Genomic DNA, 17364 nt, shown 5'->3' on the forward strand with positions numbered 1-17364 from the left:
GCAACTTGATAGGGGGAGTTTTCTTGTATTGTTTTGAGCAAATGCTGTTTTGCTTTGTAATCAAACCGTGTCATGTGCATATTGTTCAAATCTGATTATGTGACTTGTGTTTAATGCTTGATTACTGTTTCTCTATATTTGCCTTTTTGCTCTTTCCTTATCAACAAGGGGGAGAACACTCTCAACCCCATATTGCATATATTGCATATTGCTTCAAATTTCTGTGATATAATATGCTTGTCTTGTGCCTGGAAGTTTGGTTGTTGTTTTGCAGGTACTTCATTTCATCATCTCCATAGGTTTGGTTTTGGGTTGAGTGTTGTTAGAGAGTGTGTTGTCAAGGAAAGCCAAAAAGGGGGAGATTGTTAATGTATGCATTTTGGGTTTTTCTTTTGGCTTCCCTTGACAACTTTGTAATAGGATTTCTATTGTTATTTATCAAGCTCAAGTTTAGATTGAGAATAGCTTCTCTAGGTGTTCTTAACTAACAACTATCATATGGAGGTTCATGCAAATTGGCAAAGGTAAATTGTGCATTGCATTTGCATTATACTGTTTTCATAAAATGATGACTAGTCATCTGTTTCTTGGATGACTAGTCATCCTTGCTCTCCAGCTTGATAACCAACTTTTTTGTCCTATTCCTTTTTCTCTCTCTGCTGCCACATGGGATTCTGACCTAAGGGAATTTTTTGGTCTGTATAGGCCTTGCAATTCCTCATTTGGCAGCCGTCACTTTTGGGGGAGAAGTTTTGGAAAGTTTCATAGCAAACTTTCGCTTCTTCTTCCTCAAGAGTAACCTTCATATTTTTCATCTTTGAGTTTTCCAAATTGTTTCTTTTTGAAAACTGCATTTGAAATATGAAAACTTCATCTTGCTAGATCAAACACTCTATCATATACATCTAGGTCAGATTCAAGATTGATTTCTTCAAGAGTATGGTTTCTTGAAGAAATTGGTCATTTTCTCCATGAATCCAAATTTCATTTGTTAGAGCTTGCAAGCTAGTGCCATGGGATGAAAGAGCTGGAGAAGGAGCTGCCATTGCCATGAAGAACTGAGCTTCAAGCTTTGCTAAGTTGGAGAAGAAGATTGCACAAAGGAGGTATAGCTCATCTTCCTAAATAGACTTAGGAATTTCTTGAGCTTGCTAGTGTTCTTTGTAAGAATCTTTTTTGCTTAGTGGATTGCCTGGTCGGTTGATGACCCCCAGTTTTTCCCAATGGTGGGTTTCTGGGTGAACAATTTCTGGTTTCCATCTCTGTAAATTTTCTGGGTTTGTGTTCTTGATAGTTGACTAGTCATCTGAATTTGTGCGGTTGACTAGTCATCTTTTTCTGCTGTTTGGTGTTTGCTTGATTATGTTGTCTTCACACACTTTCACCATAGTTGTTGCTAGCACAGGGGATGCCTAGATTGATGGGTCCTTCTGAGTGCCTATGTTCTCACTAGTAATCTTCTAGGGTTGCAGGTACATTGTGGCATGCTCTGTGTGTATTCTTGATTGTGGTTGTTCATGCCTAGCAGTTGAGTCATAAGTGTACTTGGTCAAGGTCTAAAATGGGTGAAGATTGTTGCTTTTTGTTTAAGTGTCGTAAGAGTTAACCTTCGTCACCTAAGTACCAATTTCATATCTACACACACTATATATCTTATTATGAATGTACGATTGGATTTAAAAAAAAAAAATTTCTTGCCTAACTAATCTTTGAGCACAAATTCTAATTTCCACCATTATTGTCACATATGTGTTAATCATTCTTATAGCTAATTTTCTTACTTTTCATAGTCGATGCCAGATGTAAACTTTATGTTAGAAAGTAGGAAATTACCCATAGAATTACACTTTCATATAAGGGAGAAGGATGGAATTTGTTGAATACTACCCTATAAAATTATTACTCGCGTGAGTTACTGCACTAAATATAAAAAAATGTTCAAGACACAACATATACTTCACAAAGTCCCTTCCGTTGATTTTTGGTCCATAGATTGATGATTATATATATATATATATTATTTTCAAATGACAAAGTTAGCCTTTAAAATTAAATTACTCATACATGGATTGAGGTTACTTTTGTCATTTGCATAAGTTTTTTTTTTTTTTTTCATATAATTGAAATCATCAATTTGTGGATTAATCAACGAAAAATAGGTTTTTTTTAAAATAATTTGAAACTTCAGGGGGTATTCATGTAATTTTTGAAACTACAAGAAATTTTGTGAAAACATACAAAACCTCAGAGAGTATTAGTGTAAGCTCTAGTTAGTATTACACACAAAATTACAATACCCATAAAAGAGATAGTAAAGGGATATGTTGAATAATACCCACAAAATTATTACTGGCATGATTTTGACCAGTCGAACTGATGAAACCGGTCAATCCAAACCGTAATTATCGATTTGGTTTGGTTTGATTTTGACGAATAAAAAGTTAAACGGTTTAAAAACCGAACTGGACTTTATGTCGTTTAGTTTGGTTTGATTTTGAGCATTTGTAAATCTGTCTAAACCGAACTGGGGCGTCTACTTGTATATTTATTTATTTATATTTTATTTTACATGTACTCTAATTAGATAATAACTTTATGTGGATGTTGAATTTGCGGACCTTTGGAGTTATTGATATTTGAGTTCCTTTGGAGTTATTGATATTTGAGTTGTAGCTATATTAGTTATTGAAATTTAAAGTTTTATGTCATGTTGAGTTTTTAGAAGGTTTGATACTCCAGAAAATGAAAAAAGTATGTAGCAAGTTGAGAATTTTTTGTTGTAATTGGGCTAACAATGTTGAAAAAAATCAAAAGGAAAGAGAATTGGACTTAGGCCCAAACCGGCCGAACTAAATCGTTATATTATAATTGGTTCGGCTGTGGTTTTAAGGTGAAACAGACCGAATCTGGACTGTGCACACTCCTATTGGCATGAGGACCTACCGAGTGTCCAAAAAAAGGTTCCTTTTGACCAAAAAAAAAAACAAAAGGCTCCTATTTTTTGTGAATCCAGATATAGTAATATAGTCAAGGACCCAAACCGTTGGTTCTAGTTAGGGATCATCATTTAGCTTGCGGCTCATGAGCCGAACTGGGTAGCATGAGGTCTAATGAGCCAAAACCTGGCCTGTTGTTGAATTGGATAGGGCTTGGACTTAGGTTTTGAAACCTACTGCCTGCCCATGGTCTAGCCCGACCCATTCTTCAATTGGGTAAGGCCTGGACTTAGGATTTGAAACCCTCAGCCCACCTAAGCCTGTCTAGGCCTTTAAAAAAAAAAGATTAATTTATGCTCCCTAACCTCATTTTAGGCTTAATTAAAATAATATAATATATAGGATGAATTATATAATGAGACATCAGGCGGGGCTGGGTTTAAATTTAGCTCAAAGATTTGCCCAAATGATAATTTATCAACCCAAAGTCAACATACCTACATATTAATTAAAGCATGAATAAAGGAGCCAAGCAAATATAGAAAGACCACCATGAAGCTCATGATGAAGTTATGAAACCAGAGACATGCAAAGCTGATCATGCTACTTCACACTGCATACTGCTAGCAACATATGCATGCTATGTGTCATGAAAAACAACATATATAGAGGCTATAAAACCATGCATATATACAGAGGTTTTGTTTATTAATTGATCTCTCTATTGCCTTCTCTTTTCTCATTTCACTTCAATTTCATCTCTCTCTCTCTCTCTCTCTCTCTCTCTCTCTCAACGAAGAAAATGGCTGCGAAAGGGAAGGATCTTAGCCAACAGCTCCAGGAACTCATCAGCTCCTTGCAAGAACAAGTCAGTTCACCCCCATTGTATTGCTTTGCTTATAAATCTTTCTCTTTTAAGTTTTTACAAGATTAATATGGTAAGATTTATGAAATATGGTATATGTTTCTTGGCAGGGCATTTTGACCGACTACTTTGACGACATAAAAGATTTACAAGATGAAATCAACCCTCGCTTCGTTGACGAAATTTTCACCATCTTCCTTCGTGTAGCTAAAGATTACAGAGCCGAACTCACAAGAAATCTGTAATTAATTTCCTTCACTATTTCCATGAACTAATTGGAGTTTTACATATATATGGATACTAATTTTGGAGAATTCAATTTTAATTTAATTAGGAGTGAGCCTGATGTCAACTATCCTGAGGTGAATAAACTCGCAATCAGGTTTAAAAGTAGTAGCACAAGGTAATTGCCAATTATTTTCTTTTTTTGGTCATAATTGTCAATTGGATAATTTTTTAGAATATGCTCCCTAATTACTATACATTAATATATTAATGTATTATGATTATGACGCATTTGTGATGTATGCTGTAACAAAGGGCGGAACCACTATGTTGGGCTCCAGCCCATTCGAAATAATATATATATATATATATATATATATATATATTTTTTTCCAAAGCCCATTCGAAATAATTAGATAAATAAGAATTTAGTGTTGCTTTTAAAAAATTCGGCATATTTAGTGAAACTAAATAAACTACATTCCACAAAAAATTAGTCTACTCCCCCCTAGTAGCTCCTTAAACGTAAAAAGACAAATTTATATCTCACCTGTATAAAAGTTCTTGGTTTCGCCATTGCAAAAATAATATGTGAAGGAACCATTTCAGCTCAAAATAAAAGAATAAACTTAAAGGACATCATTGCTAAGAATTTCTTTTAATATTTACTGGTCTCCTCTGGATTTTTGTATTGTATATTTTGAGCTTAATTTGTTGCACATCCTGGTCTTCTTAATTTCTTAATTTACTGCATTTTGGAATTACAGTAATGCCTGTGGCCTGGTTGCCCTTGCCTGTCAAGAGCTTGTTGATGCAAGTGAAGCAAAGAACAAAGAAGGGTAAGATTTTATTTGTTCTCTCATGATCGCCAAATAATCTACCAACAAAATTTATGAATAATACTTGTATGTATGGTTCTGTGCTTGTAGGTGCCTTGTGGCTCTTGACAATGTCAACCGTGAATATCTTGTCGCCAAAGAGAATTTGAATCGCATTGTTGGGGTAACATTTATTTTGAATTCTTCATCATTTCTCAGTTTTAATTTGCATGTTGCATGTTGTAATTTGCATGTTGCATGTTCTAATATTCAGAATTTTCTTTTCTACAGATGGAACGTGAAATTTATGACATGAGGCTGTGCCGAAAGTAACCTGAGTAGACAGAGTTCTTATTATGTAAGAATCATCGACTCCAGAAAATTGGGATGTTTTCTTCATGTTGGCCATGTAATAAGTTTATTACATCTATGTTATAGACTTATTTATAAATTGTTTTAGGACAAGGTTTTGGTATTTGAAACTTTTGAATAAGTTCACTATAAAGTGAACATTATGTGTTTAAGACTTGATTTTCTATCTATTTTATAAGTGGACCTTGTTCTTAGTTTTCTATCCATTGTTGCTTGCCTAACTAATCTTTGTGTACAAGTTCTAATCTCCATCATTATTGTCACATATTAATCATTCTTTACTAATATTGTTCTTATTTTTCATCGTGGATGCCAATTGTAAACTTTATGTTAGAAAGTAGGAAATTACCCATAAAAAGGGAGAAGGAAGGAATATGTTGAATAATAATAAAATATTACCCCCATTAGTTACTTCACTAAATATGAAAAATGTTCAACATATTCTTTAACAAAGATTTACCAACGCTGTGTTTGGATGTGGAAGTATTGAGGACTTTAAAATGATGTAAATTAATGTTTTAAAATTGGCAAAAAAAATTTGCTTTTTTGGCTAATGGATTTAATCATGGAATTCAATATTTTAGAACTCCATTTCTCTTGAAATTTTAGAAATGACAACTATTTAGATAGAATTTGAAGTTGGTATGTATGACCTTCCATATTTTTTTCCATGTACAATTTCTAAATTTTTTGATTTTTTATCCAAGCACGGGAATTGGTGTATGTCAATTCGGAAGTTCTTACTTTTGTCCAAATCTCAAGTTTATTTCACCTATCCAAACACACTATAAGTGTCAAATTGCCACATAAGCCATCAAATTCAAATTTAACATTTTATATTTAATATCTCCCTTAGGCAATTACTTGCTGTTGGAGGACAAGTGCTCATTGCCCTTGCCAAGTATGAACCAACCGTTTGGGTCCAAAAAAAGAGTTTAATGTAATCATGACCCAAAAAAGAAAACAAATTTTGATTGATAATTTCTTGACCCGAAAAAAGAATACAGAAATAGACACAATTTCCACGGTGATTATGCTCCCTCCCACAGATGCACTAATATTCTTATTTTTATTTTCTTCCCAAAAAAAAATTCCGAAAACATGACGCGCCGCAGCTGAATCGCTATTAAAGAACACTATTATTAAGTAGAGAGCTGCTATGTTTGATCTGTTCGGTCTCTCCATAAGATCATATTATATGTTCTTGAATAAGTTCATGGTGATCAAATGAACATTCCCTGTTTAAGACTTAGTTTTGGATATGCTTTGGTAGTGTCGTTATGTTATCTTTAAATTTGGCTACTATTGGATTATAATCTCCACCATTATATTTATTTATTTTTATAATCTCCACCATTTTTTTTTTAAATTTTTATGAAGAGGGGGAGAAAAACCCTAGAAACAAAAACCAACTAGCCAACACTAATCATCCGAGGCTTCACAGCCCCCAACAAATCATCAATCAGAATAGAGAATCCAAAATGGAGCTTCATCAAAAAAGCAGTCCCCCAGATCCATATTCAGACTCCAATTAGCTAAGCAATTTGCAGCAGCATTCATTTCCCTATAAACATGAGTAAGCTCAACAAACTCAAACTTACTTATCAAAGCAACACAACTTGCAATCACCCCAGTACAAGGATGAAGACAACTAGAAACATGCTGCTTGATAAGCTGAACATCAGTCATAGAATCCATTTCAATAGAAAGCCTAGCCACCCCTTTAGTCGCAACAAGCTTCAAGCCAAAGAATAACCCCCAGAGCTCAGCATCCAGAGTTTGACCAATACCCAAGTTGACAGCAAAACCACCCATCCAGTCCCCAAAGGAATCACGGATGATACCACCAGCACCAATACAACCAATACCACCCTTGCGAGAGCCATCAACATTTAACTTGAACACACCATTCATAGGGGGCTCCCAAGCCAACATAATCTGCACTTGAGTCCTTTTGGAGATGGAATTAGGACAAGCTTGGAGCCACTCAGAAACTGCAGAAGCAATAAAACTCCCATTATCAGATTTCACAGTAAAACTCCCATTATCAGTATATTTCCAAATACGAATATCCTCTAACCTCCCATCAAAGTTAGCAGCCAAAGAAGTAATTTTCTGAACTGTATCCTCAGCAAGAAAATTGCGAAGCTTATCCACATCCCACCAGCCATGTTTGAAGAAGTGGGAAACAGGACAATCAACATCAACACCCTCCATAGAATCAACCTACTGCATCAGAGGAAAATCACCAATCCATGTATCCTTCCAAAAATTCACTCTATCACCCTTCCCAAACCTCCAAATCAGCCCCTTATTCAAAAGCTCAGCTCCAAAGAGGACACCTTTCCAAGTTAAAGAAGAACCTTGCCTAGAAGCCAACTTTGAATCAAGAATGGATTGACCTTTGAGATACTTAGCCTCAAAGATCTTAGCCCACAAATCTGTGTCCTTCTGAAACAACCTCCACCCAACCTTCACTAAAAGAGCTTGGTTCATATTATGAGACTTTTTAAACCCTAACCCACCTTTGCCCTTCGGTCTACACACCGAATCCCATTGGCACAAGTGAACCTTATGCCTTTTCTCACTGCCTCCCCAGAAAAAAATTCCTATTAATCTGATCCATCTCTTCACGAAAAACTTATAGAAAGCTTAGCAGTCTGCATAGAATAAATAGGAATTGCATAGGTCACAGCTTGAATAAGAGTAGATCTCCCTACCAAAGACAACATCTTGCTTATCCAAGAGGCCAACCTACCATGAACTTTATCCACCAGCTCACCATAAGTAGCCTTAGTGATCCTTGAATGAAGTAAAGACATCCTCAAATACTTCCCCAACTTCTCAGTAAGAGGAGAACCACATATAAGACTGATTTCTTTAACCACCTCCTTACAGGTATTAGGGAAGCAAAGAACAGCATATTTATCAAAGTTTACAGTCTGACCAGAGGTAATACAAAACAACTCTAGGCAACCCTTCATCACCCTATCTTGTTCGGAACTAGCCTTAGCCAAAAGAACCAAATCATCTAGAAAAAATAAGTGCGATACCATAGGACCAGACTGGCACGATTTGACAGGCTTCCACTTCTTTCTTCTGACAGAATCAAAAATAATGTAGGACAACTTTTCAATGCAAAGAACAAAAATATAAGGAGAGAGTGGATCGCCTTGTCTAATGCCACTTTGAGGAATAAAAGGCTCAGTTAACTCACCATTCACACAAACCTGATACTTAACAGAGGAAACACAATGCATAATTAATGGGACAGTCGAAGAAGGCAACCCAACCTCTTCGAGCACAAACTCAATAAACTGCCAATTCAATCTGTCATAGGCTTTAGAAAGGTCAATCTTCCACGCAATAAAGCCTTTTTTCTCCTTAGCATTCCTAAACTTGTGCATTAATTCTTGAGCTATAAGAATGTTATCAGAAATGTGCCTCCCAGGCACAAAATTGACCTGATTGGGGCTGATCAAACCATGCATAATAGGCTTCAATCGAGCAACCAAAACCTTAGAAATAACTTTATATAAGGTACAACACAAACTAATGGGCCTAAAATGCACCATGAAAGAATGATTATCAACTTTAGGAACCAAAGTGATCAAGGTAGAGTTAAAACCATCTGGAATATTGCAGGAGACAAAAGCTTGGCAAACCATACTATAAATGTCATTCCCACAGAGATCCCACTGAATTTGGAAGAAGCACGCAGGAAACCCATCAACTCCAAGGGCTTTTAGACCACCAATATGAAACAAATTCTCTTTAATCTCAAGGAAATCAATGCTTATAACAAGATTGGCCAAGTCAACAACCGCAATACTAGGAAACAAATTAGGAAGAGCCCAATTGATGCAGCTATGTTGCTCCTGGACAAACAACCCCACAAAATAATTAACAGCAAGCTTTTTAAGACCAATAGCCCCTTCAATCCACTCCCTTTTATCACCTCTCAATCTTTCAATCTTGTTTCTTCGTTTTCTTATTAAGGTGGAGAGGTGAAAGAATTTAGTATTTCGATCACCTTCTTGCAACCACTTCACACGAGACTTTTGTTGCCAAAACAAAGCCTCTTGTTCAAGGACACCATTATACTCATCAATAAGAGTGGTTTCCAAATTAGTAAGGAAATGATTACTACCTTAACAAATAGCTTTCTGGATACCAGCCAAACGAGCTAAGAGCCTAGCATATTTTTGCCTTAGGTGCCCAAAAACATTGGAATTCCAAAGTAACAAAGGCTTCACCAAAGAACAAGTTTTATCCAAAACAGACCCATCAAGAAGAGCCCATTGCTGATTAAGGAACTTCTTAAAGTGGTCATGTTTCAACCACATATAGCCTCAAACCAAAAGGGAGGCAAACTCAGCGACGAAGAGAAACTAGATTTAAGGCTTATCTTAATAGGACAATGGTCAGAATTAGTTGTTGGCAGATGCATAACAAAGGCCTTAGCAAAAAGTCTTTGCCACTGAACATTTCAAACAACTCGATCAATTCTTTCATAAACCCTTTTATTACTCCAAGTATATTTAGGTCCAGAATACCCAAGATCAATCATACCATTATCATCAAACCACCTTCTAAACCCTTTAAGTCTACAAAGAGGAGCACCCCCTAACTTATCATCATAACTCAGCATGTCATTAAAGTCCCCAGCAAGAATCCAAGGCAACTGGTGACATTCAGAGACAAAATTCAAGTATTCCCATAACTTTTCTCTCTTAGAACTACACGGCTTGGCATAAATTGCAGTGAACAACCAAGGATTTTGACCAGGCCAAGCAATAGACGCAGAAATAGACTAATCAGTAGTACCAATTACTTCAACTCTGACCTTATTATCATTCCACAAGAGCCAAAGACTGCCAGAAAAACCAATGGGATCAACCACCTCAAAACACGAAAAACCCAATGACTTCACCACATCAAGAGCTTTTGACCCCAAATTCTCGGCTCACAGACAAACAAAATATCAACATGATGAACACAAATCAATTCCATCATAGTATATCTAAATTTAGTGCAAGCAACACCTTTAGCATTCCAACAAAGAATATCCATCAACAAACAACAACAGGAAAAGAAACCTTAAGGGCTAAACCCTACAATCAAAAGCCAAATGGCTAACCTTCAACATTGTTGAAGGCATTGCTCACCGCATTCCCACTGGAATCATCCACTTTACCTGTTGAGACATCTATCCCTTCAGCAAAAAACTGACCACCATGAAGAGACGAAGCAACAGAATCTCCATCACCCTCAAAATCACAATCAATTCCATGACTATCATCATTATTAGCTGTATTTGGAGGTTGATGTCCAAATATATAGACACCCTTCTCCTGATACAAACTCTGATTTTTCCCCCAAGAATCCAAGTGAGTATTTACAAATTCGAAAACAGGAGCCCTTCTCTCATCCACAACCTTCTTGCCTTTAGCATTCACACTACTTTTAGAAAGCCCCGATAAACCCACAGTTGTTGTACCACCAAATAATCATGAAGCCTTTGACTTACCATGCTTATTAGAGATATCACCAAGCATAACCATGTTCCCAACATTAGTTTGCCTAGTCTTAGTCCAGATTTTCTTCTCAAAATCAACACCTTTTTTATAAACAAAAAACTTCCTTGCAGTCCCTCGAGCTACCATACCACCAGAATCAACATTATCAAACCCAAAATCTTCACTAACCTTCCTCAAAGCATCAAAACGAGAGCCTTGGTTCATAGAACCAGAACCTTGGTTACCCATTCCCTTAGACATATTCTTTGGTCGCCTCTGGGGTGGGACATTCATCCAAGGACCACAGAGATTCTCTAGCTCCTTACTGTTTTCTTCCTGACCCATAACAATATCTGCACCCACCTCCAGACCAGCACTAGATGACTGCCTCAGGTCTGTCTGAGGCAAACTTCTCTTTCAAAGTACAATGCTCCCTTTTATGCCCATAATGGCCACACAAATAATAGATATCAGGAATACCTTCATACTTTATGTTATACCACAATTGGTTAATTTGAATAAAAACCTCAAGAGGTTTTGTGTGATCCAATTCCACACAAAGTCGGGCAAATTTACCCCTATTCTGAGCAGTAGTTAGAGCATCAATCTTCAGCAACTTACCCAACAAATTCCCAAACCTCTTCAAAGCCTAAACATCGAAGCACTCAAGTTGAATAGCTGAGACTCTGATCAAGCCGTCATTCGAATGATATGTGCAGTTGCTGGACAAAACCCAAGCCTCCACTTCTGTAACACAAGATACTGCCCAGCAACAATCCAAGGACCCTCAGTTAAAACAAAATTCAAATCCTCCTCTAACTCAAATTTCATTATAAAATAGTAATTCATCAAATCCACTAGCTTCCAACCACTTTTCAAGCTCCATTTCTGCTGCAAATGATCATGAATATTGTTATAAGTATGCGAACTACCAAGCAATTTCACAATTAAAAAATTCTTCCAGGGTTTACAGATGCAATTCATTGCTTGCTCAGAGAATTTGATACAGGGTCCCTTATCACCACAAGAAACCATCACATCATATGCATCAGTCAGATCAACATAATTATCATCAAGGGAATCAACATCAATACCCACATTTTAAACCAAATTGACTTTGTTCATCAGCTTATCCCTAAAGCTGCCAATACCCACAAACGAGCCCTGCCTCGAAGGCACCTCAAGGTCTTGCATCGGATCTGTATTGAGGACAGAATCAAAGTTGAGCTCAGGCTCGCAATCTTCCTCGATTCGAACCCGCTTAGTGAACCAAAATTGCTTACAAGCACCACCAGGTGAACCTTTCTCCATAGATCCAAGAACCACCGCCGAAGATTTAAGAAGGAAGATAAGAAAGGCTGGGAGACTGCCGGAGAAGCAGATCCCAGCCGCCAACGAAAAGGGGAAGAAAACGCAAGGTCGGCAACGCACGTGAGGTGCATACAAAGAGTCGGGTTTTTAACAATCAATTTTTGGATCTCATTCAATCTCTTTCTACATGATCTAATCTCCACCATTTGATTGTCACATTTGTACTTTTCATTCATTTCTTCAGTTTAGTTATGCCTAGCTACCGTTTTTAAAACCTACAAACTGTTCCAATCGAATATTTTAGGAAGTGCAAGTAATTGATTATTGATGGGTATCCCTCTTTTGGTCGAGGAGAGAGAGAGAGATAAAAGTATGGTTAGTTGAAAGATAATAAAAGGAAAAGAATGCTTCGATAAAACCGATCTTTTTTTTTTTATTTTATAGCCCATCAATTTCATTAATATAAGGGCGTTACAAGGACATAGCTCTACAAAGGGCTTTGGCAAACAATAAACACTATGTTATATAACTAAGAGGAAATTGTAGAGAGAATTGGAAAGTAGAGGAAGACAATAGAAATTGTTCAATCAACTTGTATATCTCATCTTGATAAGACCTCTTATTTATAGGCTTACAATGGTAAGAAGACATTAACAACTCATAAGTTACAAGCCCATAACTATGGTATTTAGTGTATAGGTTACATAGAATTAAAAGGGGTGAATGCTAAGAGGTATGGTGGTCATCCATCAATTCATACATTTATAACACATAAGTATTACAAGAACGTAGCCCCATATTTAATAATAATATTTTGTCGATAATTATAATATATGCTTTCCTAAATATGGATCTTTACAGTTCAATTTATAGTATAGCAGAAAAGCTACCCAGAACAAATCATGTCCATGCCTAGCTATATGAATTGACGAGTCAATGGATCAAATTTTGATACGAATTTGATTTAATTAATAGGATATGGATTGAGGCTTTCAACCTCATAATCCGATATCCCATTAACTTAAAAAATGAACTATGTTATAGATGATTCAACCCAAAAATAGTTCGATGATTTGAATTAATATAATATATCATTTATCTTTTATATTCTTTTATAAATTTTATATGGGTGTGTAACAGTAACTTGAGTCTTTAGACACTAAAAATGTACTTAGGTGCAACAACCCTTCCCGAAAATTCCTTTGTGTTATCTAAATTTAAGCTACCTTGACCATTTTACCCTTAGGAATTTAAGTTTTGTTTTCAGGAGTCTAGTTTTCGGATTTTACTTTGTACTTGGACATAGAGCTCTATTCAACAAACGCGTAGGCAGAAACAAATCCCGAATTGGAGTTGAAATAGAGAAGTTACATGGCTTTGAGGTTCAAGGGCATTTTCGCAAGAAAAAATGAACCCTAAAACTCCTAACCCAAATGTGTGACACATGGCATGCCTAGATTATATATATATATATATATATTGTATTTTACTAATCCAAACCGTCTATTTTGTAAATACTCATTCAAAGATCATCTCAACAAAAAATCACTTTAATCCGATATCATTTGACTACTCAATTGAATTATTGAAATTTTAGTACTTTCTTGAAACACCATGTTTATTGATAGCGGAAAGATTCCGGCCTCTGCCATTTCTTATAAATTTTCCTGCCAATCCCGACTAAAATTCATGTAGGCATGTATATGAAAGTTGCTCCTCTTAATGTTTTCTTTAATTTGGCATGGGTGGCAATCGACAATTTTAGGTTTTGTTGTTGTCGAAATATGCTCAAGCTACCCACCTAGGGTGACAACATGTGGTGGATTATGTGGGCACCAAAGGTGACATATTTTGACCCCAGTGTGATGTCCTAGCTGTCTCAAGCATTATTGTTTGCATGGATTCGATCATTTGCCCAATGATCGAAGATTTCGCTTATTATGGATTGTTTGATAAGAGATGATCGGACCGTTGGATCATCTTCAAATTTTAGTATGCAATTCTTGATGTTGCTAGAAGTGTGTAGAAACTTGCAAAACAAAAATCCGAGGTTCACATGTTTCAAATTGTCTCGAATTACACGAAACGATCATCGTCCGGTTGTACTGTGTACGAAGATCCGATCGTTGGATCGAGGCTAAATCACGAATTGGATGACTATCCTTGACCAGTTGGAAATCACAAATTGAAAATCCAGTTTTGATTAATTTAGCATTAGACCTTTTGTGAGTGGAATTTTGTTTTGAAAGAAGTACAAAAATCTTTTAAATTGTAAACCCTTTGCATATCTATGGTTTTGAATGAAACTCGATTTAATTATCGTCTCTAACTTATGATGTTACCAACATTGTTTTAATATGGTTTTTCTTGCGATTTTGTGGTTACATTGATAGAATTGAGATTTTTCAAAAAATTTCATTGCCATTTTGATTTCTCGATTAGACTATGACTTTATATAGCTATATACATTGAGATTGAGAAAGTGGTTTTTAAAAGACCTTATGAATACCCTCCCCTAGTTAACAATTCAATGAGATACAGCTAGGTATTTGGGACCCATCAAGGCACACATATATGCTTTGGGCAGATAAATAAAATAAAAACGAATTTGTTGATGAGATTTTAATTTTTTAGGTCTTAAAATAAATCCGATAGTTTTCCAACCATATTGATGCTTATTGGATAAGAATTGACAAGTTAAGCTCAATTAATTATTCAAATATGAACTCATAAATCAAACAATCTGACTATAAAACCCATCCAATTTGCATCCCTATACTACATTTAGTAAAACATGAACAAAAAGCCAAGCACAAATAAACAGACCATCGTGAAGCTCATGAAGCTATGGAATGAAAAGCCAGACCAGAGACATGCAAAGCTCATGCCTCTTCAGTCTTAACACACATTCTATGCAGCATGAAAATAACATCCACACATATATATATATATATAAATAAATAAAACCATGCATCTGTCTCTATTACCTTCTCTTCAGTCATTTCATCACTTTCATCTCTGTACTCTCTCTCTCTCTCTCTCTCTCTCTCTCAAAACAAAACAAAAAAGAAGAAGAAAAAAATGTCTGGGAAGGAACTTGGCCAAGAGCTCAAGGAACTCGTCAGCTCCTTGCAAGACCAAGTCCTTCTCTAATCTTTTTACTTTTGGAGTTTATTGCTTTGCTTTCTCTTCTCTAATTCTTGTTTTTGAAGTTTTATTTATTCATCTTAATTTAATTTAATTTAATTTTTTTGTTTAATAGCTGATTTTATTGTGTAATTATATAATTTATCTTTCTTCTCTCTCTTTTTTTTTACCCTGATCAAAGGGTTACTATTTAATGTCAATATTTTATATTTTAAAAATATATAACAAAAAGATGATCAAGTTAAATTAATATTGCAGCAAATTAACTACTATATTTCCTGGCAGGGAATTTTGGACGAGCAATTTGATCAAATGAAAGCAGTTCAGAATGAACGAAATCCTTGCTTTGTTGCGAATTTGATCACCACATTCCTTGGTGATGTTGAAAATATTTTGGCACAACTCAGCACATATCTGTAATTTTCTTCACTGTTTTAATTTACTATTTTGTTTTTACATATAAATTATTTATATTATATATATATATATATATATGTATTGATTTTGGAAAATTCAATTTTAGGAGTGCTGAGGATCCTGATGAAGTCAACTATCCCCAGGTGGCAACTCTTGCCCTCACGCTCAAGGGAAGTAGCTCAAGGTATAATAAATTGAATGCCACACTTTATTTTAATTTTGAATGCTAAACCTTTTTATTTTAGGTTTTGTTGCTAAATGAAAATTCAAAGCAATTTTGCACAAAAAAAAAAGCATGAACAAAATTGTAAATTTAACATAATGTTGTGACCCTAAACTAAAGTAGTCGGATCCGAAAGAGCTCAAGATAAACTAAAATGTCAGCTAATTTTTTGCCCAAGAAATAGTGACAGCCGTATTTACATTGAGTTGAGTTCAACTAAATGTTTTTGTTTTTTTTTTTTCCTTTTGTTAACCGTAATTTAACTAAATGAAAAAGTGACACGTGTAAGGATGTGAAGAATTGTTACATATCGAAAGTTTTTAAAAACCTGCAAGGATATACGAAGTATTGGATTACTCCCCCCTCTCCCCCATAAAAAAAAGAAGTTACAAATTAATTTTTTCACCCCTACTATATACATAAAGACTAACCATGGTTTTAAGTTTTTAATGTTGAATGATATATGTATAGAAAATAAGCCCAAATTATTCTTTCTTGTACATCCTTTTGTCACACTAAAGAATTTAATTGCATTGATCCTCTCTGCTGAATTTGGAAGTACAGTGTTGGTGGTTGCCGGATGGCGTTATCTTGTTGGTGGTTGCAAATGACCATGAAGAGTAAGAATTGGATACTATTAGAACCCTTATTTGATCTACATGGATAAAGACCTCTCTTATGAAAACTGGTTTTGACTCAAATCTTATGCTTATAGGTGCATTATTGTTCTTGACCTCATCTTGCGGGAGAATCTGAATCACATTGTTCAGGTACCGGTAATTTTTAGCTTTAACATGCATTTTTTACTTCATATTTTCCTCTTGTTTTGTTCTAATATTCTTTTTTTTTTTCCCCAACAAAAATCTGGAAACATAATATTGGAATGCAGATGGAACGCGCAATCCATGAAAATGAGGTCAAAAGGCGCAATATGTAGAGAGAGAGCATGTGAAAATAAAAGTTCATTACTGAACTTACTATCTTTTATTACTGAACTTACTATGGAATATAATTTTTGAAAAAATTAAGGTCTTTTTATTCCAGAAATGCTTGTTTCATGATATATTACAGAGATAACATGTGAAAATAAACTATTTTGAACCAACTCTTGGAAGAATCTTTTCACAAAAAATATGAACACAAATTTTAATTGATATATGCTTTGAATTTCTTTTTACTTTTTTGGTTACATCAAAATATTTTACAAAAACAAGTTTATTAAAAATTCGGGTAAAGGAGTTATACAATTCTAGGAAATCTGTCTTAAAAAAAATCTTTCAAAATCTTATATAATCCTAATTGAATACACCCCCTTAAATTATTCACTCAAGTCATCCTGTAATCTCTATTTCGGCACAAATTAGTCTCATTGTAGCATTTACCGTCAGTTTGTGCAGACTAGTCCCATTGTACCATTTGACAACCCTTTTTTTTTTTTTTTTTTTTCCCTTTGAAATAGTCCCTGAAAGCCTGAGTTTCATTTTGATCCTCCAACAAAAATGCATCCTCCACCTGATCTGCCCCTCCAATT

General features: G+C 35.2%; 1 protein-coding gene across 1 annotated transcript; it reads left to right on the forward strand.

The window, feature by feature from the left end:
• Nucleotides 1-3738: 3738 nt before the first annotated feature.
• LOC117630239 (pseudo histidine-containing phosphotransfer protein 5-like) lies at nucleotides 3739-5177 on the forward strand. Its single transcript, XM_034362981.1, has 6 exons — nucleotides 3739-3804; nucleotides 3912-4042; nucleotides 4136-4204; nucleotides 4794-4865; nucleotides 4956-5028; nucleotides 5136-5177. The coding sequence occupies exons 1-6, from the start codon at nucleotides 3739-3741 to the stop codon at nucleotides 5175-5177; spliced, it is 453 nt and encodes a 150-aa protein (XP_034218872.1).
• Nucleotides 5178-17364: the final 12187 nt, after the last annotated feature.

The sequence above is a fragment of the Prunus dulcis genome, chromosome 6 (assembly GCF_902201215.1).
Source record: "Prunus dulcis chromosome 6, ALMONDv2, whole genome shotgun sequence".
Classification (NCBI taxonomy): domain Eukaryota; kingdom Viridiplantae; phylum Streptophyta; class Magnoliopsida; order Rosales; family Rosaceae; genus Prunus; species Prunus dulcis.

Excerpts from the sequence above, each read along its gene's own strand:
- LOC117630239 (XM_034362981.1), top strand. The coding sequence starts at position 3,739 with ATGGCTGCGAAAGGGAAGGATCTTAGCCAACAGCTCCAGGAACTCATC. Across the intron at positions 3,805-3,911 it reads TCAGCTCCTTGCAAGAACAA|GGCATTTTGACCGACTACTT; the intron begins GTCAGTTCACCC and ends GTTTCTTGGCAG. Across the intron at positions 4,043-4,135 it reads GCCGAACTCACAAGAAATCT|GAGTGAGCCTGATGTCAACT; the intron begins GTAATTAATTTC and ends TAATTTAATTAG.